Source organism: Amblyomma maculatum, chromosome 1, assembly GCF_055883805.1.
Source record: "Amblyomma maculatum isolate TAMU_Amacu chromosome 1, ASM5588380v1, whole genome shotgun sequence".
In the NCBI taxonomy this organism is placed as follows: Eukaryota; Metazoa; Arthropoda; class Arachnida; order Ixodida; family Ixodidae; genus Amblyomma; species Amblyomma maculatum.
This window is the reverse complement of record NC_139344.1, coordinates 381,138,100-381,163,624: the sequence shown is the minus strand read 5'-3', so window position 1 is coordinate 381,163,624 and position 25,525 is coordinate 381,138,100. Positions and strand designations below refer to the sequence as shown.

General features: G+C 45.0%; 1 protein-coding gene and 1 long non-coding RNA gene across 3 annotated transcripts in view; one reads left to right on the top strand and one right to left on the bottom strand.

Moving 5' to 3' along the window:
* The window catches only part of LOC146208365 (uncharacterized), a 590,053-nt gene that overhangs the window by 332,424 nt on the left and 232,104 nt on the right, over window positions 1–25,525 (bottom strand). Inside the window, exons 2-3 of one of the 2 annotated variants that reach the window (XR_014704838.1) lie at window positions 16,787–16,859; window positions 14,907–15,010 (exon numbers count right to left, since the gene is read on the bottom strand). This is a non-coding gene — a long non-coding RNA (uncharacterized LOC146208365). Of the gene's footprint in view, window positions 1–14,906; window positions 15,011–16,786; window positions 16,860–25,525 lie in introns of those variants that run through there. The other variant, XR_014704841.1, reaches the window with a different exon arrangement.
* Window positions 1–25,525, top strand: part of LOC146208368 (suppressor of lurcher protein 1-like) — a 103,891-nt gene that overhangs the window by 28,616 nt on the left and 49,750 nt on the right. Inside the window, exons 6-7 of the mRNA XM_084592953.1 lie at window positions 16,609–16,832; window positions 17,258–17,377. Of these exons, the coding sequence (XP_084449079.1) occupies window positions 16,609–16,832; window positions 17,258–17,377 (344 nt within the window). The remainder of the gene's footprint in view (window positions 1–16,608; window positions 16,833–17,257; window positions 17,378–25,525) is intronic.

The window sequence follows — 25,525 nt, the reverse complement described above, 5'->3', positions numbered from 1 at the left end:
GGCTAAACACATGAAACTATCTTTTCCAGGAATTAACGGGTTCATTAATGCACACTGTTGTTGCCAAAACACAATGCATTCTTTTTTTTGTAACCTAATGGTTACGCACACTCATATGCCCCCCTTATTGCTAGGAGCCTATACATAGTTCGTGTTCTATTAAAATTTGGATTTGAAAACCTTACTACGAAATCAAAGCTTAAAATATTACCTTTTCCGGGGCTTCATCACTACTGCGGATTGTCCCAAGCCAATAAAGATAGACTTTCCCGACCGTGCAACATATTATCCTGCGTGCATCGTAGACTAATGAGAAACTCACCACTTTTTTCGGCTACCCAAAATTCCAGGTCGTCACCAGCAGTCCTTGTCTCTCTGTGATGTTACTTGGATCTACTTCTAAAAGTGACGTAGTTCCCGGTAAACAGAGCATGCCAAAATTTGCATTTGAATCAAATAACTGTCGACAGTATAGACTTGTTAAAAAGTGGCGACAAACCTATTGAACCCTATGGGAATAGATCTGATCAAATAACTATAGCGACACTATTCGCACAATTGTTTAGAAAACATGGAAATCATACTCGACAACCAGAGTCAGATCATTCTCCAGACAGATGCTTTATGTCACCGCATGCCGAGTGATGGAGGTCGCATTATACCTTGTGGCAGCCTGTCTGGTTCTCGTTTTTGTGCCACCCGTAGTGTCGGTTTTTCAAGATGGTTTGCAAAATATAGTTTACTAGACAGGATGCTGTCGATGCTTAGAGGCGGAGCTGTAATAATGATGAACACCTCACAAGTAACCATGGCATCTGCATATTGCGACATACAAATCTACTGAAAGAAATGCTACCTATAAAGTAGTCCCACGGTGAATCTACTGGCCCGAAAGAGAGAAATGAGAAAGGAGATAAAAGAAACTGATTTCTTTTCCTTTCGCATACCTCTCTTTCGCGCTCGCAGATACGCCATGCTGCCATATCGAGATGTTCAAATGGCTATCATCCTAGAATAATGTCTCAGATGATATTATTAGGATGTTTCTACAATAATGTCTATTTTGTTGAATCGAATGATACAAGCACATCATCTGAAAATAATTGCAGCTACATCGAGATCCCTAATGTTCTGTAATCGTTATTTTAGGAAGCGGATATTTCTGAGCTACTTCGTGAACAAGCCCGAACAATATTCGAGTCAAAATTAGCGCGACACGAATGCACTGGGATGAAATGGGAGGATCGAAGATGACGAGACGCAGCCCTCTAATCCTCTTCAGTCCTGACTTTAAATTCCTCTGATTTTGCGCGGCTTTAATTTCGAGCAGCAACCAATTATCCCTCCAAAACATTCTTCAGCAGCGATATTTCAATCTTCATTGCGTGCACATGAATCGAATTCTTGCTTTAATGTTTTCAGCCTAAATATTGCCGATTAATGTCTACTCATCAATCCAAGCGGATCGTCTTTTTGAAGCGAAATCTTTACTACTACGCCATGTATCATTCAAGGTCAACTTGGCAGGCCACTTGACCTTCAACAATCCAAAGGTCACAGTGTGGCTATACAGCTTAATCATGGTACTGCATATGGTGTACCCCCCCTTCACCTTTGACGGCAGATACAGCATCACGTGTTCCCTTTTGTAGTTGAGTATGTCTTCGACTCCATAGTCTCGGGATGCACATGACTAAACCTAAGCAAAACCAATAAAAAAGACGCTTTCTCTTCATTTAACTAGGTTTAACTAGGTTTCACTAGGTTTAACAGGTTTAAACCCCTACGACGCTTTCGCATCGTTTAACTAGGTTTAGCAGGGTTAAAGCTCAGCTATTTATTCTCACTCTAAACGTAAACACACGTTTTCCTTCCTGACAGCGTTGTAGTAAGCCTTCTTTCTAGATTTTAATTTGTCTTGAAGGTTCCGTCACGTTAGTAGCAACACTGGATACGTATGATTAGCCGCAGCATCAGAGCAGCTGCAATTGTAATAATGTGTGCCACTCAAGCTACTCTCAATCCTGTTAACCACATCTTTCCTCGGCTTGTTGGTAACGAAGTGATAAACGTGTGCATATACACGCATGCTACTCTAGGAGTACTTGACCTTGTCATTGTGCATATACACGCATGCTACTCTAGGAGTACTTGACCTTGTCATTAGGAGGACGTGGTGGCGACTCTCAAATAATCGGAGCTGCAAGCTGCAACTCACGAGCAGCGAAGTTATTTATTTCTATTCAAGCAGTGAATCTTCAGTCCCGCATCAGCGCTTAGAGAAAACAAACGCGCGACGCATTCAACTCACCTCCTGCACTACTCAGATCGAGCCAACTCACACGCCATAAAATAAAAAAAAAAGTCAGCATAAAGAAAAGGAAATTTTTAGGGGCTCTTAAACTCTCCCGTGACGGAGGCGCGAACAAGGTGGCGTCAGCAAGAGAAGTGCGATGAGTACCGAGCACTCGGTATTTTTGGCGACGGTCCAACAATAGAAAACGAAGCCTTAGGACAATGCTCTTTCTCTCTCTCTATCCTCCTTTTCTATCGTTCATCGCGACGCATCCTCGGAAATGTCTCGCAAGCGCGCCGTCGGCGCGACGCAGCCATAACTCACGCGAACGTCCGCCGCCATGTTAGACCGCCGGCGTACACAACGTCTTCCTGCACGGCGCGAGGGAATGCGCGCTGCTACGAAACGCCGACGCGTCGACGCTCCTCGCGCGAAGAGCCATTAGTGCAGGTTTCTGGAACCCCGATCACGCCGTTCCGCCTCGGCGGCCTTTATCGACTTCCGACTCCGCTTGCACCGTCCGCATTTTGCTCGCAACACGCACACAGGCGCCGCCATCTACTCAGCCGACTATCTCTTCCTTCATTCCCCCCTTCGCCATTCTCATCTATTCCCTATTCACTGCCTCGACTGCGTTTCCACCTTCACGTATACCCTTTATTCCTCCACGTTGCCTTATTCGAGCTTACCTCGGCGGCGCCGTCCACTTATTTTATGGCTTTCAAGTCGCGCCGAACGCAGAATGGAAGAGAATGAAGACGGGAAAGTGGAAGTGCGGTTGTTAAAGGACACGGCCCCGCGCCAACCACCGTCTCCCATAAGGCACCGAACTCTTACCGCGGTGCGGGAAATAAAGGGATAGTGACGAAAGACGGAGCAAAGTAAAGACGGGAAAATGTACATTCTAAATCATTCTCAGTAACTTGTTAAAGTCTTACATTCTTCAATCCTTATCGTCACCCCGCTAAACGTAGTCCTCACCACAGCCGCCGCTTGTTCGCGAACGAACTAAGAGGATAAACGTGAAGGGAAACCATCTCGAAAAAAAAGGGAGTGCGGTGAGGGCGGATGAAAAACTGCTATTTATATCCGCCTCTCTTCCAGTGCTACCCGCAAGAAGAAAAGAAAAAAAAAATTGACGGCACAAACAGCCCTACCACACAGTGCGAGTGTCCCTTCCTTATTTTCCTCCGCACCTCTTCGTCTCCGGCACTGCGGCGCCGACTGCAATGCGCCTAGTTCATTGCCCAAAGTAGCGTTTTATAAATCATCTTTGAGCGGAAAGCTCGCCCCAATGAGCACGCCTGAAAGCGCACGAACAAAATAAGAGTGAAAAACTATAAATACACCGAACGGGAACCAGAAGCGGGACGCGTCCGTCGCGGCGAAGCGCTTAAAGTTGATTGCCTCGTTCCCGAAGCGTCGCTGTGCAGCTGTGCGGTTCTCCAGGACTGGCTGCTGTGCGAGTTAGGGCTATGCTACCCAACGCACTCGCTAGGGTTTGAGTATGCCGTCCGGAACGCGCGGACTCCTGGAGGAGAGTTGGAAATGACTGATGCCGTTTCTCAGCAAGCGTTGCCGTTTACTGATCAAATACCGTCGTGGGCAGCGACCCCTTATGTTAGGAGAAAATGGAGAGAAAATGAAATGACAGTGGCGACTCTACGAGATTGCCACTTACCCAACATTGTCCAGCTTTTCGTAAAACATGTTTCCATTTTTCCATTGTACCTATTCAATATCAGTTTCAGTTGCCTGGTAGTTGGAGTACTGAAAAGGCAAATAGCTTGCTTGTGGACTTCGGCCAAGCTTCTCCCAACGAAGCGTGTTAAGCAATGAAAACGTGTGGACGGGTTATTTCAGCTCGAAGTCGCGTCAAAATAATATCGAATGAGTATCCTGTTTCACGGGGGCTATATTCTTGGTGGAACTATACTTTTAAAGGGCCTGTAAGTGGATAAGAGTGACGCTACTGAAATTAATAGACTCGTGAGTAGTCCGATGGGGATTTAGCAATAAATGCATATGAAAATAGTTTAGCATTTTTTTTTCTTCCAACGAAGAATGTGAAGCTCCTGCGCTGTGAATAAATTCATTTTTCACGGCACCTTTTTGTCCACATGTCAGGAATTTTTTAGCCAAATTAAAGCCTCAGCTAAACTATCCAAACAGTCTCACAAAAGACTGAAAAAATATAGTTTGGCAAGGCTTCATAGAGTTGGCAAGAAATAGCCGGCGTGTTCTGAAATTTCAAAGCCAGGAGGATGTCAGCATTCTAGTAGGATTACGCATACGAATGTGGAATTGTAACTAAAAGTATCATGACGAATAGGTCCAAAAAGATAAAATGGAGCGCTAGAAGACAGCACAAAGTTAGACTTGATGGTGTTGTATTCAAAAGCTGGAAATCCGCTGTCGGGACGCCTATCTCGAAGGCAGGTACACTTGCAGAGAACCTTGACAACATACACGACATATATCCTTAAACCCAACGCTATACAAGCTGGCAGAGAAAATGTCACAGCAACACGACTCTTGTGGTGGCTGGAGTAGCAGGGTTTCTATCGCCCCGCTCAAATTGACTTTCGTCCATAGACAGGTTGCAGAGGACAGGCTGGCTGTCTTGGCATGAGCAGTTGTCATATTCTTGTAGCCGCCATATACGCACCGTTTTAGCAATGAAAGTTGAAAAAGCGCTTTAAATCAGTCACGCTGGCACCCTGAACTGCATTGACATGCTTCGTCTCTCTCCAAGAGTGCACAGTTTTGTCAAATCATTTATGAAGGCAGAAAGTTAGCACTACGCCTCAGCGTTGAAGCGGGGCTTGCCGCAAGGATCACTATTGTCACCAATGTCCGATGTCATTTAATAGTGCTTTCATTCCACTGGCATGGCACTTACATGCCGTCTATGAAATTACGATTTGTCAATAAACTGATGACATCACGGTGGAGAGCACTCTCCAAGGTCTACTCACGTGCTGAGAGTGTTGGGAATGTGGATTAAGTTCAATCAGAGGTTCGACCACACGATCAAATTGCTCTCTGGATCTGCGGCCCAGATAAAAAAAATGATTAGGCGAGGGACGAAGAAAGGGGATGAAGGAGGAAGACACGCTCAAGTTAGTGCGAGCGCTTGTGCTAAGCACAGCCACGTACAGTCTTCCCTATCAACACCTCAGCTAGACGGAGAAAGAACAAGTGCAATCGATCCTCAGGAAGGCGTACAAGACAGCGCTGGGGCTGCAAATAAGAACGGAAAACGCGAATTTAATGGCCCTTGGCTTATCAAACACATACGAAAAGCACCGGGAAGCGCAGCTTGTCTCTATGAAGATGAGGTTACAAGGCACTACGGCGGTACGAGCTCTCCTCCGAAGACTGGGCTATCATGACCACATGCTGGAGATTGAACGGACGATAGACATACCGGACTCGATCCGGTCTACATTTGTTGTAGCATCAATTCCCAAGAACATGCATCCTTTCGTTCATCAGGGTAGACGTAGGGCCAGTGCGAAATCCTTAGCCAAGACCTATCAGAACAAGAACACCGTCTATGCAGATGCAGCAATGTACTCGAATGAAAGAGATGTGATGGTGACGGTGATATATCTCCAGCTTAAGGAGAAATCGAGCGCCTCGCTACAAAAATGCACCGTGTCTGATGCCGAGGAGGCCGCTATTGCTCTAGCGGTAGCTGAGGGCAATATGTCCGGGTGTTCGCTGGTAGTTATGACCGATTCGCAAGCCGCTTGCCGAGGATTCACCAACGGTAGGATTGACAGAAAAGCGGCTGCCATCTTGATGGCCCGCGGAATAAGCGACGCAAAACAACTCGTACTTTGGGCTTTGGGGCAAGTTGGCATTGCCGATAATATTCAGGCCGATCTGATAGCTCAAGGTTATGCAAACCAAGGAGGGTCTGAGGCCAAAGAGACCGAGGCAGTGACTCGTACCTAGGCAGACATTTTGATGCACTACCGGGAGACCAGAAGGCCAGGCGACCTCCGCCCCACAAGTTGTTAAACAGGGAGCAGTCGGTGTCTTGGCGGTAGCTACAAAAAAATTCTTATCCATGTCTCTCATTATACAGACAGATACATCCGACCATTACAGGAACACATGTCTCTATTGTGGACAGAAACCGACAATTTATCATATTGCATGGGCCTGCCAGAAAATAGATGCAGTGCCTATAATTCACAACGCCACACCTCAGCAGTGGAAGGCTACGCTGTCCATTTCGGAATCGAAAGACCAGCTTTGACCGACTCAACGGGCCAACCAGGCAGCAAAGGCCGCGGGAGTCCTGGAATGAGGACCCAACTACGGGAGCTCTATATTATTTTTGTTGTATTTTTCATTATAATATGTTTGCTCTCTCTCTCTCTCTCTCTCTCTCAAGAGGCTGCCTTTCAATCAGCTTTGGCGGGTCCGTCTAATTACCCTTCACTCATTGGTATTTAGCTTTCTGCGAGTAAGCCTACATACACATCGGTCGCCAATCACTCGAATTACCACGAACTTGCTGCAAGCCAAATTCGTCTCTTTCTATCAGGCACCCAACTACAAGAAAGTCCGAGCGCAAATAATCTGGGCCTAAAGATTCACTAGTCAGGATCAGCCCTTGTTTCGCCTTCTAAAGCAAAAAAAGCAAGCTATTCATACTTTGGGTTTGGTTGGAATTGCTTCTAAAGATGGGTGACGCTGGCTCGTCTGCACGTAATTTGGTGAGCGCAGTTCATTAGCCTAGTATAGTTCTATTTCACCCCCTTACAAGAGCGCAATGAGATCACCCTGAAGCCGTGAATCGAGATGTTATGAGAACAATTACATTCCTTCGAAGCATCACACTGGTTGCAGCTTTACAAAAGATTGCGCAACTCAGCAGCATCGATACGCTTGTGCAGCAGCGCCGTGATGCTGGCAAACTTAAAGCAAGTCGAAGCATTCCAAGCAAGCACTGAATGCTCATGCAACTTCAATCTTCAGTATTCAGCCGCCAATGCCAGTTTTTCCTCTATGGAAGTTTGCACAGCTAAGCGACAACATACCTAACGATAACCATCGACCAACGTTTGATGACACTGCAACATGTCTTCGCTAGAGATTTCAAGAGCAAGATGCTCAGGTGCTTCAAGGGTCTATATCGTTGTCTACGTGGATGATGGACCCACAAACCCAGTTTCAACATCCTACCAGAGCACCCTGAAACAGTGAATCGAGAGATCATGGGGACCATTACATGCCTCCCAAGCATGACACTAGTCATGGCTTTACAAGCGTCTGCGCGGCTCAACATCATTGATACAGTTTTGGAGCAGCACCGTGGTGCTCGCAGGCGTTAATCAGAGCTCCAGCTTTCAATTTACGAAACCTTTTGTATCTTTTTGTGCTGCACTCGTTGCAGTTAAAGAGGCATTATACTCCATGTCTACCATAACTATGCCTCCTGCTGCCCGCATTGTCATCCATAGCCAAGTACTATGGCAAGGCATCCACCGACTCGCAGCATGAATCCAGCAGTGTATACGAACTGAGTGGGTTCGGCGGGACCCACTGCCTTCTCACACCCATGCTGATTTAGCGACTCTCTTCTTGACCCCAGGCTCATCAATGCCTCGGTTCCTTAATATGAAGACCACTACCTTCATTCTGTCGAAAAAAGAACACCTGAAGCGCTGCACACGTGCTCTTGCCTATCCGCGTGAAGTAACCAACCCCAGCGGTCTTATCCTGGCAGAAGAGGTCACGCTGCGGAGGATCAGGTTCGGAGTTGCCATATCTCCCGCCATCACTAGTACGTGGTCTTAGTGTCGAGATCTCTTTCCTCAGACAGTGTGGCCGATATGTAAATGCGGATACATTACAGCCGATATCTACCACTTGCTTTGGACCTGCTCATAACTGATGACTGCTGGTATGCAGTAGCTGACAGCAGCGGGTATTTCACTGAGCAATCCTCCTTCATATATTGTCTAAGCGCAGGGACCACATCATCGCTCGCTCTTGGACATCATAACACCTGCCATCTTTCTTTCATTATTTATTAATTTCTTCTGTCTTCATCCTTCTTTATCACAGAGCCCGTTGAAGCCCTGAGGCAATAAATATCGTTTTAAAAAAGAGGGCGGTTGTTTTAAGATGTTCAAACAAAGATGTTGGAGCCCAGCTCAAAGGGCATCTGATTGCTCGGCAATTCTTAACCGTAACTGATGTAAAAAGGCAACTTGTTGAGCAAATTGGTTTAAGATTCTTCTCTTGGCTGGGTGCGTAGCTATCGCCATCAGAGTACCTCCACCCGATGTTGTTCTATTTGTTTTTTACTCTGAGTATACTGTTTCTCTATTCCTCAATCTAATAGTGAGGAGTTATCATCTGTGATTAGTCACCTTATGCGAGAGAAGCACCACATCTTGATATATTTCGGAAAAAAAAAATAGAGGTAACGCATTTAGGAACGAAAAGTTGCTTTGACCCTGATAATCACATATTCCTGGTTTTCCGATGAAGAGAAAACCACAACTAAAAGGCGACCTCGCGCAGCATTCAGTATGTTTAACGCGTGCACATTTCCCTCTATATATCAGTCAATACAGCCGCAGACATTCCGCCGCATTCGCCATAATAGAGGATACCGTCATGAATTGCCTTTCCTCAACTCCGCGGCAGCGCAACACATTTTGCGATTAAGCTAAAAAAACACACCGAAAACATAATAAATATATTACATTAAAAGCTATCCTGATGTTTGTAACAGGTTTCATTTATATTTCACGTCATCAATGTCATCCTTCAACTTTAGCTTTTCTTCTACCGTATGTTCATTCAGGGAGCAAGAAGCAGGGAGCAGCTGTAGAGACCGCCAAAAATATTTGTTCAGGTGATATGAAAAACAAGAACGGTTCTGTAAACCAACAAGTTAGTCTCGTTTCAAAAGATTAAAGATGTTTTCTCAACGTCCCAAAGCTTGTTACCCTCATACGGTTACACTTTCCGGGGTCTAGACTTCTTATCTCTTCGAGATGTTTACAAATCCAGGCAAGCATGGTGTAGAAAACATGTAGCAAGCCGATTTGCTGTGATGAAATAGCGTTCTTCGCTGTCGGTAACATAAAAACTTCTCGGTGTCCTGATTGCATCTCCGTAGATATTTACAATTATTTTGTGACATAATTTGTTTTTATACCCCTCTCTTTACTGATTTCAATGTGTGCCTTTCAAGGATAGGAGGGTTTTGTTTGTTTTGTGATACTGATATATTTCGCCAAAAAGGGCTCGACGTACGGACTTAGTTTCTTTTCTTGTTTATTTTCCTTCATCGCCTTGAACTTCAGAAGCCTCAAGAGACTCTTTCGCCGTTAGAAGGAATCGCAATCGTGTGAGTTTCGAAACCACATCTAGATATAACCCCTGCGAGTTGAAGATTGATCACTTCGAGTTTCTCAGCGCAAGCGACGGCGGCGGGGAATGGCGCAGACTAACGCAGTATATCAGTGTATATATAGATGAAAAGGGCATCGAAGGAAGCCAATTTATCTCGATGCAGATGGCAGTATTGCGGTAGTTTGTAAACGACATAGAAACTACTTGTACCATGCAGAGAGAAGTCTAAATACGTTGCTTCCTGACATCAGAGGTCCGTAGCGCTGCTCCTAACCATAAAATGATTTCTGTATGAGGCACCGACATTGCTTTGAGCGGAGGGCTTAAATAATTTTTTTTTTTCACAAGAAAAGAAAATTTCAGCTAAACGTCTTCATTACTGGTTACTATTTGAGCACCGCAATATGTACCAGCAGTAAGTGCTAAAATTCTCTACGATGAAACGGTGTTCGTACATCCAGTCGTAGAGATAGAAATAAGATAGGAACGTTGCAAATGATGAAATACCTATAAATCGGAGAAGTCATATCCTACTCATCTGAAGCCATGCGACGTCCTTTTTCTTTCATTTGCCTTTCGGGAGGAAATTCTCTTGCATGAAAACAAGCGAGCGTTTCCACTATGGCGCCGCTCTTATCTTATCTCCACGCGCTTCTAAAGAAACTGGGGCGCAGCCGATGCACGCCAGAAATTCGAAGCGTCCAGGAAGGAACACGGGCCCAATAAATAACTCTCCCTTGGCGTTCGGAGATAAGGTATGTTGCAGAGGAATTCGCACACGCTCTCCAACAAACGAGACCCTTGGTTAAAAAAAAAAAAAGTATTTCAAGGCTGGGTTATCGACCGCGAACCTAATTAACGACAACGCTCGGCAACCACGCGCACACCTTTGTAGGAAGCTTATTTATTTGAAAGTTTCCCATTTATGTTCCGCTGGGAAGCTAGCCTTAACTTTAACTTATTTTATAGCGAAGTTTATTCTGCACGTGTTGCCAGAAATATTTTAGCCTCCGGTTCAAAGTGGTAATGTGACTGGCCGTTAACCACACAAAACAGCAATTGTTTATGCGTTATTTTTAATTCCGAGCCCTACATCTGAGGGAAAATTTCTCTGCTTTATGAGCACTTTAGGAAGAAATAAAAACATCAGCAGTATTTTTTCCGTCGGGAACTTGTTCATGTACATGTTTTCCGGCTGTGGCTTTATACTCTCGAGGCCTACTCCCTCTTAGCCGGAACGCAATAGACAAAACGCGAAGTATAATTAGCGATCTTACTGCAATAAAGTGCGCACTGCAGTCATACATCAGCCTTACCAGGCAGCCAGAGGGTCAGCATGGCTAGATAAAGAACTTGAAGAGAAAAGCCGAATGGCGAACCATCACCTAACACGAAGCTTGTTTATAAGCTGTACGATGAAACAGTGAGATTCCCACCACTCAGGTGGCTCTAAATTTTATATGGATGTCTCCTTCATCCCGTTGTAGATAGCATTTATTATTAGACAAAACAGTTTGTATGTTTTAACTGAATGCAATTTGAAGCGACTGAAAAGTGTCTTGGCTCTTCAACACCGTTCAAAAAAGAATATTCTGCCAAAAACTATACCTATTCACGCCATACATTGTCCGGTGATGTACATAAAGGGGCAGAAAGTCCACACAGGCGGTTTATTTTTGAAGCGAAAGTTTCACTATGCCGTTTGTCAGCCGAGGTCTACTTCTCAGGTCGCTTAACTTTAACGAGCCAGAGGTCACAGTATGACAGCATGGCTTAACCATGGTACAACAGCCTATGGTGTACCGTTACTTGATGTTCGACCTTTATCTCTGACCTCTCGCGGTAGTACAGTATCATCTACTCCCTCTTGTAGTTGATGGCGTTCTCGTCCCCATAATCTAGGCAATTTAGTCACCACAAAATCATGTCTACCTGCATCTAAACCTAAGTGTAGCTAAAAAAAAACTGCACTTTCTCTACACCTGACTAGGTCTAGTAGGGTGAAACCTCAACCATAGTTTTTATGGCTTGCAGGAGTTGGCTGGATAGGAGCTGCACGAGCCAGCAACCTACCGGGAGGCTGGCACGGGCAGTTTTGCCCATTTTAGTACCAGGACCCCCTCAATTTCCCCATTTTTGTAGACGGCAGGTTCCTCATTATATTCAACGGCCAGTTCGACATTCTACTTCACCCAGATAATTACTCAACTGCAGCTCGCCTATAATCCCACGGAGTGATTGAATGGCAATTCAGGAGAATTCCGCGCTAATGATCTACGTAAGGCATCGCAGAACAGCGTCATCATCATCAGCCTGACTATACCCACCGCAGGGCGAAGGCCTCTCCCATATTTCTGCAATTATCCGGCTCTGTGCTAGCTGCATCCAGTTGACCCATGCGAACTTCTCAACCTCATCCACCCACCTAACATTCTGCCGCCCCCTGCTACGCTTTCCTTCCCTTGGAATGCAGTTTGTTACCCTAAGCGACCATCGGTTATCCTCTCTTCGCACTACATGTCCTGCCCACGCCCATTTCTTCTTGTTGATATCCATCGCAGAACACATATGCTTATATCCAGGACTGGCGAGAACTCTATAGCATTCACCTGTGTTATTTGATAAAGCATTCACAAAAGAATGAAAAGACCTATTGCAGGTATGAGTCAAGTCAGAAAAAGGCCTCGTAGGCGGATTCGCGGTCACCGAAGCTGTGAACTTGGAGCCCATTCCTTCCTGTCAAAGGCGGTACAAACGAGTTACAACTTGAAAAGCCTGCCTGAAACGCGCCCAGTCTCCATCTGAAAAAAGAAACTAAAAAAAAATTACCGACGATTACGTTACTTCCTAATGCGAAATTTGAGCGCAGCAAATAAGCTGTTTCACCTTTTCGATAGATTGAGGCAAAGAAATCGAGCAACACATGTATGCGCTATCACAGAATTTTTTTTTTTATTTTTCACACGTATTCCTTTAACAAAGACTCCACTAACAGTTCTTGACAGTCATGAAGGAAGCTTTGCGGTCGGAGAAATAGACTGATATATGTTCGACTTGGTACACCAATGCTTGATTCTCAAAGGCGAGATCTATACAAGTGCCTCGCGAGGTTGTCACAGCCGTGGGACGCGTTACGAGCGAGAGGAACGGGATGTTCTCCCGCATAAGTGTGAAGAAATTCCTGTTTGTCTTTATGTCAACAATTAAGTCCCCCACTACTAACATCGGTGTGGATCGATGGACGGTTAATGCGAGTTGCAGGAAGTGCACGACGTCTTTCGTGAGGGAGGGGGGCGGCGTGTACACCCAGCGGCAAACGATGGGGGCAGAAGCGCGCGCAGCAAGCGGACAACGCGATAGGGAGGAGGGAAGAGATAGCAGCGACTGACTGATGCTGCTGACGCCGATAGTGAATCAACCCCAGCTGCGGAGTTGGTTTCAGGGACAACGCCGCCGATGCCGACGCAAAAAATATGATACCCTCGCTTCCGCAGCGCCAAGAACCAGGTCTAGCCGTGGGAAGGTGGTCACGTATTCGTCGACGTGCCGGGGCCTACGTGAAATAACCGGCGCGTCGGCAACTGAAGAGCACCCTATCCGCCACACAGGAACAGGGGGGGGGGGGGGGGGACCCTCCCCTCCTCTTTCTGCATGGCGGCGACGGTGTTCTATGCAGTCACGTTATCTTGACTCTCTAGCGGCGTCAGTGGCATCCAGCGGTATCAGTCGGTCGCTGCTAGCGCTGAGAGGATGAAAGGGGGGCGGAGCTACGAGGCCGACGACGACGCCGACGCCGACGCGAAACCCAGGAACGGACGCCAAAGAGCTGCGCTCTAAAAAAAAAGCACTTGTTCTCATCTAATATATACAAGACTGCAAAATAGCCCGTATTAGCAGAAGCTTGAAATCTGGGAGTTCTGGACGTATTAACGTATTATTTTGGCACGTTCTAGTTCTTGTGAACAAATTTTATTTTATAGATTTGTCTAGATATACGCTAGTGTAGTAATTACAAGAAAAAAAAGCAGGAAAACGATTATTCCGTCTTCTACCAATTTGCTGCTTGTCTACACCCGTTGTTCCTATGTGTACGTTGTCACTGTGTTTAGGCATGAATTACCCGCTAATGTCGCTTAAGTGAGTGCTTCCATATCTGACCTGCTAGATCTTATAAGTGTTATATGCAAATCTTATTACACTGCAAAATTTCATCGGTGATCTCGCTTTTCCTGGTGCTGTTAACAGGTGTGAATATATGGAGTATTTATAAAGTACGCAGAAACAGCCTTGGTGATCTCGACCGCAGAGTAAGCCCTTGCTGTGTTTTATTTCTAGTAAGCAGATGACGACTGCCCATAATATATATTCTGAGTTCTTTTAATATTTTCGTGTTCAGATCTTGAAGAAAAATACAGAGTGTGATCAATTTAGTTGACGCGAAGAAAATATCGAAGCTCACGCTTCGCCCACTCCGTTTATGTAAAATGAGAAATACATTAAATACTGTCGTTATAACCGAGACCTTCATTGTATCGAGTATATTTCCATATTATCGTTTTTCACGGTATTCAAGTCTTCAGTCATATCCAAATCTTTCGTTGCATACGATGTTTTCTTCTCTACTCTCCAAGAAAAAAAGGGAGAGTACCCCCTTCTCCATTCTATAGTATATAAAATCAATCAATCACGGTAGCTGGTAGGAGGTAGACAGTAGGTTCGCCATCTACCAACCGTGGTAGGGGGAAAACATATCCTGCCACCTAACAGGTGGCAGAGGCTTAAGGCGCCTGAATGACAGTTGCTGAATTCTTAAAACTCCCAATGCTGCCAGATTAAAGAGAAATTTCAAGGCAAGACTTCCATCGAAATAAGCAATTTTGCTACTTGCGCTTAAGGTTTTTCCGGGTTTAGGCAAATTTATCTGGAAAATAAGGTAGCCCCCTATGAAGAGCCAAATCTAGGGCTTAGGCAAAGGTCTCTGGAAAATGAGGTAGCCCCCTAAGAAGAGCCAAACCTTAAACTCTTTTCTCTAAGCCGCAGTAAATGCGTTTTGTTTTTTTTGTTTTTTTTTTTTTTTTTTTTTTTTTTTGCCTAGCAAGCCAGCCAGAAATGCTAGATGCCCGCAAAGAGGATTTCGGGGAGTCGTTCCTACTTGCAGATCTATCAACGTTCCTAATGATGGTTACTTCAATATATTTTGCGCGTCAAAGAATTACTGTTGGCTATAATTCGCACCACTGTGAAAAACTCGCCTTTAGTTTGAGCCACCTGTGATTCTTTCATGTCCACAGAAATTTGAAAAGACATGTTGTCCTTGTGTTACACCTGAAAAAAAAAAAAAGATTCCGAGAGTACTGTGAAATCTACACTGCGGAAATGCGGAAGGCAAAGCCTTGCTTGGGCATATGGTGCATCACGTTTGTCTCATCATCATCATCATCAACTAAATTCACCGTCATTATCATTGCTAATATCATCATTGTCATTACCACTAATTGCAGCGTCACTGTCATCGGTACTATCATCCTCAAGATAGACAAGGAGAATTATATTGTGCGTTTCACGATCGGTGCGTGGCGCAGTTGGTTAAAGAGCTCGGCTGATGATCCAAGGGATAAAGATTTGATTCCGGGCGAAGACAGGATTTATGTATTTTTTTTAACTATCTTCCTCACGATAGACAAGAAGAATTTTAATTAGCATGGTTAGTTTTGGTTCCGGGCGATAACGTCATCTGATTACATCTATAGTGTGACCGGACGGACGCAGACAGTATAAGCCATTAAAGGCTTCCGCCTGAATATGACTTTTGTGTCTGAGTCGGATCCTGCAAACTCGAGGTCTAGTGCAGAATATCATCTACAACACCCTGAAAAACCAGTGTGAGTCCAGAAAAATTTTCAAAGGAATAAAATTAAAAATTATGGCTTTTCTGAGTTAGCACGGAACCCTTTTAAAGCATTATGTGTCACGTTTTTATCTGTAATATCTTCACTGCACTTATAATGCTCGTTTTTCTTACTGCAACTCCATATTTATTCATTCATTTGTGAGGTACCATTCCGATTTTGCAAAACAGTGTTGTTCATACATTGATCGGAATTGTCCAAGTTGCGAATTAGTAAAAAAAAAATAAACAATATATTTCCTGCGCTAGCACCGAGAAGTTAAATCGGCCGTAGAATGCCAACGGGTTGCATTTTGGAACATTACAATGAGGGGACTGCGGAATATTGTTTGACACTTCCCTGGACAATTTTTACATATGGTCTAAGACTTTGATGTGTGTAGTGAATGTTTGCATCTTAGTTTTATCCTGCGCTCCCAATGTGTAAGTTGTACTGCCACAAAAACAATATAATGCTTTTTGAGGTGGTGGTGGTTTGTGGTTTGTGGGGTTTAACGTCCCAAAGCGACTCAGGCTATGAGAGACGCCGTAGTGGAGGGCTCCGGAAATTTCGACCACCTGGGGTTCTTTAACGTGCACTGACATCGCACAGCACACGGGCACCTTGCTTTTCGCCTCCATCGAAAAGCGGCCGCCGAGGCCGGGATTCGATCCCGCGTCCTTGGGAACAGTAGTCGAGTGCCGTAACCACTGCGCCACCCCGGCGGGGATAATGCTTTTTGAAGGTAAATAGCTACCTAATACAAACTTGCCGATGTGGGATTTGTAGGTATAGCTACTGCTAAGGCACAGTTAGGCCATATAAAGAAACATTACGTTCATTAATTCTTTCCTAAAATTTGTCTAAAATACTTAACATTAATTTGACAAAAGCCAGGAAATTGGAAAAAATTACTGTCAAGGAAATGGGCATGGGTGCAGCTTCTATAATTTGTGCTCTTGCATCGGCAAGCCAAATAGCGGTCGCTGGTATGAAATGCTGAATCCCTGCCCGCTTTTTAAAACCTCTTCGCAGCTGCCTGACAAGCCCCGATATCATAATCGTTCACGACGGGAAGGACCAGACCGCGCGAGTGATTGCGCAATTCTGCAACACACACTACTTCGTCGAGCTGCTGTCGACGGGCCCCGACATGCTGGTCGAGTTCGTCAGCCGCAGCAAATCTCCTGGCCAGGGTTTCAAGGCCACTTACCATTTCGAGGAAGAACTGCACTACGCCGAAGGCGGTCCCTCGTCAGGTAGGCCTACAAGCCGCACAAACTGCGCTGAGAGAAAAAAACAAATAAATAACGCGAGTCTGAAACGCATGAAGTAAGCGCAAAAACTAAAGTAAAGGCCTTGGTCAAATTAATTTACCTAAAAGGATCCGGTTTAGCTTCCCTACGAAGCATCAAATACATTAGAGTTAGTTCCAGCAAACTACTTTTGTGACAGAAAAACTCGAGAATAAAGTTTGCCCCTTATCGACAGCCAAGTTCTTGCAGCGTAGATCATTAGTGTAACGATGCAGGTCCACCAGTGCCTTTGAAATTGACGCACACTTTCTTTTCCAGCTCGCCATAGCTTTCATTGTTCTGGATACTTTTTTGGCAGTCCCCGTTGCTGCATTGCGTCGGAAGAAAACCAACAGCGCGCTTACATTTTTAACCGGGTCTGTTTTCAGAACTACTGCAGGCCTGGCTGTCCAGTTGCGCCTCGACTCCTCCATCGTGGTCTCCCATTCAAAGTCTAGACAGCGAAGTAGAAACTACCGACGCGCCTTTCTACACGACGCCCGGTCCAGGTACGTGGCAGCAAGACAGCTGATATCCACCAGGCCTTAACGAGTTCCAGTATGAGGCTCTGCTGTGCTTGATTTTCTTGCACTGCGGAAGGGCTGCGAAAAACAAAACTTTTCAGGCCTGCTTCACAACAGAGACGGTGTGAAATTTCTTTTCATGGTTTCACAAAAAAGCAACTCAGACTGTCTCTCTCTTTTTTTTTTTTTTTTAAGTCTAAGCGCACAAGCTTTTTTCCTCTTGTCGCTCGGTAAAAAGCTTGTAAGTAGAGCGCGAAGTTCTTGCTTCTATTAATAATAACGGACTCGTAGGAAAGGAAATGAGCAATAACTGTCTCTGTCGCAGAGTTCATTCGAACCACGCAGTGAGGATGGGTGAAAAGAAGAAGAAAGCCTGAAGTTCGTTATTTCTTTTTATAGCCTCGGAACGAATGAGGGAGTATAATACAGGAAGAGGTTAATGTATTGAGACTTGTCGTTAATGATGTACAAATACAGCAAAAAAGAGAAACCGGACAAGAAACTGAATATAAAGACAATATGATTTTCATATGACATACAATCCCGGCCATAATAATAAGGGGCACGTCTGGGCGATAAAATCGTTTGTCACGCGGCACACAGCGAATATTAGGAGGCGCCTTAGGCATACGTAAGAGCATACCGCTGGCGCGCTCGCATACGGATCGTAATAACCATCAAATATTCTCTACGCAAGGCGTGAGAAAACTTCGAACGCCAGAAACATGCTTCGCAATAATATAGTTGCCCCTGTAAAGTAGATCACAAGCACACTTCCTTTGCCAAAAAGACGGACAGGTGCCAATGGGTCTCTTCTATATGTAAAATCGGCATACCACAAAATTAGTGCCCAAAATTTAGGTAAAATAGCTAAATAAATAAAAGTTTGTATGCGAAAAATATAGTGAAATATAGAGTAGTGTATTGATTGGACCATATATTATTGGTGTGCCCAGCGTATGCGTGCGAAAGAAGTGTGCTAGCCGCTTCCTTGAGGCGTTTAGACAAGAGGCCTCTGTCGGAGGAACTGCTGCTGGGCGCTTGGTAGGACAAGGGGAAGGGTGTTCAGGCAGTGCGCGCTCTTTGCCGTTTTTTGTGCGCCAGCGGACTTGATTCGTGCTTGTAAGGCAAGCTACTGTGTCTGTATATGTATTTCATATGCCTTCTCCCACATCGTCACTCATCCAGATTTCTTTCTTCTCTCCTTTCCCCTATCCAGTGCAGAGTAGCAGGCCAGATTTGAATTATTCCGGCCAACCTCTCTGCCTTTTCCTTTCAATAAATCCATCTATCTATCTGGACCGTGTAAAATAAACATTTGCCAGTGGGTTCCAAAAGATGAATACTAAATAACCGGGAGAACAATTCAGCATGGCGTTAACACAATGCAAAGTATATGTTTAGAGAAACAATGGGGGAAAAAAAAACCTGAAGCAGGTGATAGTCATTGTGCAGTGAAGGTAGTAGTTTTTATACCATAAATCATATGTATCCACAGAGGAGGAGGAGAAAGAAGATGAGAGGAAAGGCAGGTAGGTTAACCCGTAAAAGCAACCGGTTTGCTACCCTGCACTGGGGAAGGGTATAAATGGGGAAGGGTAAAGTGGGTAAAAATGTTGTGAGAGAGGGATGGTTGAAGTTAGTACAGTCACATAACAGACATGCCACATCACATCATGTATCCACAGAAGTGTAGGGAAGTGTAGAGGGGGCCAAGGTTATTTCGTGCCCTTTCCTTCATTATGTCTCCTCTTTCATCTACCTTCAGAACTGTATCCACAGAAGTGTAGAGTTCTGAAGGTAGATGAAAGAGGAGACGTAATGAAGCGCCTGAAATAATTTTGGCCCCCTCTGTTTTGACACCATAGAGCACTTGGGTGCCTGTTCCATTTCACCTGCACTAAAATGTGGTCAATGCGAGCATAGCTCACTCCCACGTGTACGCTTTCGGCCGGCAAATGCCATAGCCACTCTGTCATCGTGACGTGCGAGAGGCTACCTTAGGGTAGAGAGTCTGCATCACTTGGATCACGCATGGAAACGAAGCCCACGTGACCATTCCTTCTGCTAAACGTAGTCTGTATACACGAACTGAGCGGAAAATACAGTTCCGTCACCTCTACGTGAATGGAAGTTATAGGCTGTACTGAGGGGCCCAGTTCTCGAAGTTTGAAAAGGAAAAGTTACACCTTTTCGCTATCACTTCCTGAACCGATTTAACTATATTGCTTCAGTGCAATATGCCTCGAAGTCCTACATATTTTTCATTTTCTGCATTTGCAACTTTTTTCTTCCCTTTAACACTTCAGCTAAGGGCAAAAAACTGCTCAACGGTGCAGTCCTTTGTGTATTTTAGCCAACACCCATGCGGCTATTCGTAGCTGAGCAGCAGAAAGAAAACATATATGGGCATGTAAGAAAACGCACATTTTGCTCGCTTGTCCCTCACAAGAGCTTAGCAATTACTTTTGCAGGAATTCATGTTGCATGAGCAGGGAAGACTCTTAGGACACTTCCCATCTCTCCTCTATACTGGCTATATTTTTTCTAAGAAGGCTGTACCTGAGTTGAAGATGTAAAATTGTTAGTGTGATACATTTTGTGTTTTGACTTTTATATCGAAGACGTGTCTTGGTTTGGTTCTTAGTGTGCGCGCAAAGCGAACTTGATCTTCGGAATGATTGCACCTCCTCTAAAGCGTTTTTTTTTTTTTTTTTTTTTCAGTTTTCTTTTTCGCACAGAAAAAAAAAACTGGGTCATTCTTATTTTTTTTTCTTCGCATGTGCAAAAGGTATTTTAGCAGAAGTAATTTATATAACCTACGAATGCATATTCTTTAAATAGATCTCATGTGAAAAATACCTCTTTTTTTCTACTTCGAAGTCCTCCTTCGGACTGCATTGCTTTCATAGCTTACCTCCACAGTAAACATGTCGAAGTGCTTTGCATTTAGCTGTTATAAGCTGTGTAGTATATATTGAGCAGTGGCGACCAATATGCGTATAATGCACGAAACGTTCTGTACTCCGCCAAGCCACATAGTTTTTAACGTGGAATCCTTTTTTAGCGCAAAGCATAATAGGGACACTTTAGAAGAAAAGTAATTCAGCAACGTTGGATTTTCGGCTAATCGGCTTGTCTTTTCAAAGCGGAGTTTTTTTTTTGTTTAGCGCAGCACATAATGGGGACAAGAAAGGCGCCAATGTACGAACATTCAGGGATCGAAGCGGGTAGCAATGAATAGGCCCCACTGTGACAAAAGGTAGTACAGAAACTAGCCTAGAAACAACGCTGCTGAACTACCTTTCTTCTGTGGGCCCTCTCAATGTAACCCTTCTTCAGACCCTCACCATTGCCTACTAGCGCCTGTCTTCTCTCCCTTATGTGTTGCACTAAAAGGAATTCTGGTCTCAAAGCAAGAACAAACTAGCTCAAAATAAACTTTACTCAAGTCGCATGCTCTACGGCGTTCAGTGCTTTCAAAATCACGCAAGCCTCTCCTGTTAGCCTCCCGCCAATAACAACAAAAAATATTATATCCAGCAGCATACCAGCAGCTCAGTAGGCACTAAAGATGTCATATGACACAACGTCTAAAATGCGGAAGCTATCAAAGTTGTTCAAGATGAAAAATTCTACACGAATTTCAAATCGGTGCATCAAGTGACACTGCTTGCCCATCAGGTATTAAAAAGATGACAGAAACAGCTCGCGATGGTCGCCAGCAACGTGACGTTTCCTTCTTTTTTTTTTTTTTTTTATCCACTGCACACAGCTCGCGAGATGTATCTTTTAACCAACACGCGTGACATGCGCACAAAGTTCGTGTCAGCCTACGGAGGATGACTGCTCACGCTTAGCGAGCGTGCGGCATGCTCTGAAGAACCCGCACTCCTTCGCTCTTTGTCTGGGTCGGCCATAATACGGGGAGACGCTGTCCGCTGGCCTTTCTCTCATTGCGCGAGACGGAGAGAGAGTAAAAGGGAGGCAACGACGCCTTCCGGCCTTCCGGCGCTCCCAGGAGCCGCAGCAAGCATTTGCGCCACCGGAATTCAAAGCGCGCCGCACCCAGAGCCACGAAACAGAGGTATTACACTTTTCTCTCTTGTTCCAAAAAAAAGAAAAGGAAGGGCGGGTTTGAAGCCAACACGGAACAAGAACTCACGTGTGCCCTTTTCTTGCACTTTGCTCCTAATTTGTTCTCGCTTCTTCATTTCTTCCTTCCCCCCGGAGCTCTGCTGCTTCCGTTCTTAGCTCCTTCCCTGTATAGCGTCTAGGTTGGTTTCGTTTATTTTTGCCTTTCATCTGCGCGTTTCTTTTTCTTGTTTTTTTTTTTTTTTCTTTTTGTGAACCGAGGCGTGCAGCCGTTCCACGCCTCTCTGGCGCTATACACTGCCTTTTCTCACGTATGCCCCGTGCCCTTGTTTTCTCTCGTCTCACTCATTGTTAGATGCGTTTCTTCTTTCCGCTACTACCCTTTCTGGAACCACCCTTTGCTCCCCGAGGGAAAAAAAAAGCAGATTTATGAGAGGCGGAACAAGGCAGCCCTCTCTGCGGCTCCCGCATGCGTCTCTGCAAACGCTGGTAAGGTCGGCCTCGTGGAGCACCCAGAGAAAACACGCGCACGTGCGCGCACCGCGCCGGGGAATTGCTTTCTTCTCGCTGTCTTTCCAAGGAAAGCAACGATACAGCCTAAATGAAAGCGAGTGGAGGACGAGGAGCAAGAAAGAAAGAAAGAAAGAAAGAAAGAAAGAAAGAAAGAAAGAAAGAAAGAAAGAAAGAAAGAAAGAAAGAAAGAAAGAAAGAAAGAAAGAAAGAAAGAAAGAAGAAAGAAAGAAAGAAAGAAAGAAAGAAAGAAAGAAAGAAAGAAAGAAAGAAAGAAAGAAAGAAAGAAAGAAAGAAAGAAAGAAAGAAAGAAAGAAAGAAAGAAAGAAACGCGTGTCATAAAGCGGTGAAGCGTCGCCAACTGTAGTGACCGCGTTTGGAGTGCCTGAGAACCAGGACAGATAGCTAAAAAGAAGACAGATCCCTTTCTCGACGAGACCAAACCATGTGCTCATGTACTCTCCGTTGCCGTAGCGGCCCGTAGCCCTCGTCGACAGCAGCATTGTTTTCTTCATCCTACCCGGGTTCGTCTCCACCAAATTAGATTAACAGGAACCATTTCGCGTTCGCTTTCGTTGCAGTCTGTAGTCACTGGGCGTCTCTACAAACGAACACGTTTTCCCTCGCTACCTACACATCCAGCGGCCACGACTAGTGCCTGTTCCTTTTCTAGTGTCTTCATCTCTCTCTCTCTCTGCATGCTTCGAGAGGGAGTCTCAGGGCATCTGCGCAGGCTCTCATGAACTTCGGCTGCTACCGGACGTGCCTGACCAAGCAAGAGTTGAGAGTTCCCTGACCGATAAATGGCCGGCCACTGCCGGTACTCAGGCGCCGAACGGCCTCGGTTAGATTCGATAGTGCGTGTAGACTGTGTAAACAACCCTGGCTCCTTGGGTTGAACTGCTCCGGATAGCAGCAGGCACCGACAATTACTGGCAGAGCAGTAACGTCAATTATTGATGACCAAACCGAATAGTAGTTGACACGACTTGTTGGCAAGCATATATGTCACTTTAGACGCGCCAGACATTTGGTGCCGCTGCTAATTCTAGACGTACGAAGAAAATAATTGACTGAGGATGAAGTGTTCATGTCCACTGAGCTGTGCTGATGCGTTTTAAGCACCCCGCCTCCAAGGCATCGTGCCCCGAAACGTGGTGTTTTAGGACCTCCAGAACAATAACGCAGAGCGTTTTTGTTGTTGTTTTTTTCGCGGTCATCTTTATAGTCCAGGCTAATTAAACATAAGGATACACGCGCGAACAACAATCACTAATACTTTGTCAACAGTTTTCCTAAATGCAAGCCAAAACGATAATAACGACGACATCTAGTGCGTTCCGCAATGTACTACCTAAAGAGGCTATGTGACAATATTGTAACGAAACGTTCAGATATGGGGGTATAAACTATTGTGTGACTCTCATTAATAAAGCACAAAAATAAAAAAATGTTTCGAAATTTCAACTGCATCGACAGTTTTAAATAGTTGTAAAATTACTTTTTCTTTTTCTGCAAAAAGCACTTTTCTGGCAACTGCCATAGTCGCTTACGTCATGAACCGATTTCTCCCCCGCCACGTCGATTGCTGCAAATTTTCGGTACGGGTAGTTTTAAGCGGTGTTCAAGCGCAACCGTTGTTACTTCAAGTAGCGGTTCAAACCGCGATATTCGCAAACCGAGCTTGGGATACCTCGGTTAATCTCGTTACGCGTGGAAACAGCGGCATCTGCTGACGGAAGATGTATGTACTTCGTCGTCCGTGTGTCGAAAGAAGCGCATCAACTTACCCTCTCAAACAACGTGCACATTATACAGGCTTTTTCATACTTAGAATGATACTGGGAGCGCGTGACCTTCGCACTTTGTAAAGCACTGTCGCTGAAAGCTGAATAGGCGGCACCTGTATATGTGCAATAAGCACGGTTGGTGTTCACTCCGCGCGTGAGCCTGGTTCCGCTCCTTCCAGCCGGTTCCCAGTAGCAGCAGCTCTGGAAGCACGGTGTTTGTACGCTCTACGTTTCCATCTAAGCATGAAACAGCCTGTGCATTCATGATGGAAGGGAGAGGGCGAACTAAGGACGACGGAAAAAGGACCATTAGTCAATGGTCCTTTGTTTGCGCTCTCCCTTCAGTCATGATCACATTTCCCAGTTGCCCAAATTTCTACCTTTGTCGTACATTGTACATTAAATCAAGTTTCAAGAGCAAAGAAGCGAGCATTGAAGTTTCAAGAGCAAGCGCCGCCTTGCGGTACTTTTAAAGAACCTCATCGTATCACCGGATGGCGTAGCAACAGAGTACTGCAGCCCCATCCCATCCTTTCATCCTCGTTTGAACGGCCTGTTGTTAATTGGAATATCGAACAGGTCTGGATCCAGCCACATCATGAAAGTGAACAAGTTCGCAACACTTCCAGTACTGGATTCTGTAAGCTAACCGCGACAGTGTTGGCTCGCAGACGACAGCGTCGCGGGCTGCCCGCGAGCGCGACGGACGACGGTTCTCTGCCGTCTGCTACTCTCTGCTCGTCCGTAAGCCTAGATTGTTTACCATTGACAGCAGATGGTGCTTTGGAACAGACTAGAGTTAGAGCGAAAGGTTTACTGCTTGTAACAGATTAGAGCTAGAGGGAAAGGCTTACGTGTTTCTTAACGTAACAATACGTATTGACTCGGATGGTTTGCGGAATGCGCTGCCGTCACGGCGTAGAACCAGTGCTGTCATCGGAAGAGGCCGGCGGCCGCGGCCAGTGCCCGCTTGCGTGCTTTATTACTTTTTTCTCACATGACAAGACAATAGGAATGTCCGACATCATAAACCAATTAATTTGATTTATCTATACAGATATCTGAAACTTAACGGCGAATGTAGATGAGTGTCAACAATGCCATTTTGCAGCTTACAAAACGGCATTGTTTCAAAGTGTGACATTCAGAGCCGGTATATTTGAAGAAATTTCAGTAGACGCGGCAATTACTCTAAAGCCTAGAAATCTTAGCCACAGCAGCGTGGCGCCGACTAGTATGCTGAAATATTTTTAATGCTTAAAAAAAATGCGCGCATGTCGCCACTTAGACCTCTTCGTTAACTGACGAGGCTGTATCTGGTTGGTTTATGGCATTCTGCGCGAAAAATTAAACTCGACGCTATCCCCACTTTGTGGCAGTGAATCAACGCACCAAGAGTCTTCCAAATGCCGCAGACGGCCATTTAGATTAGGAGACAAATTTTACTAACTTTTACAACAGAAAACAATGAACCACTTGCGCAGTAAGGCATAAGAAGTTGGCTTGTGCAGTTTTCGCAATGATTTTTTCTCGAGAGGTACTTTGAGGCAGGCTGCAGTGGTGTGTATGGCGGCTAAAAGAAAGCGTTGAGTAACTAGGCACCTAAGTAGCCGATGGTACATTGAACCGCAGCTTTAACAGCGATAACAATTGAGTTTCTTCTTCACGCTTTCTATGTAATATTACAGGGATCATTCCTAAAGACGTCTTTATGTAAACGTCCGAAAACAACACTACA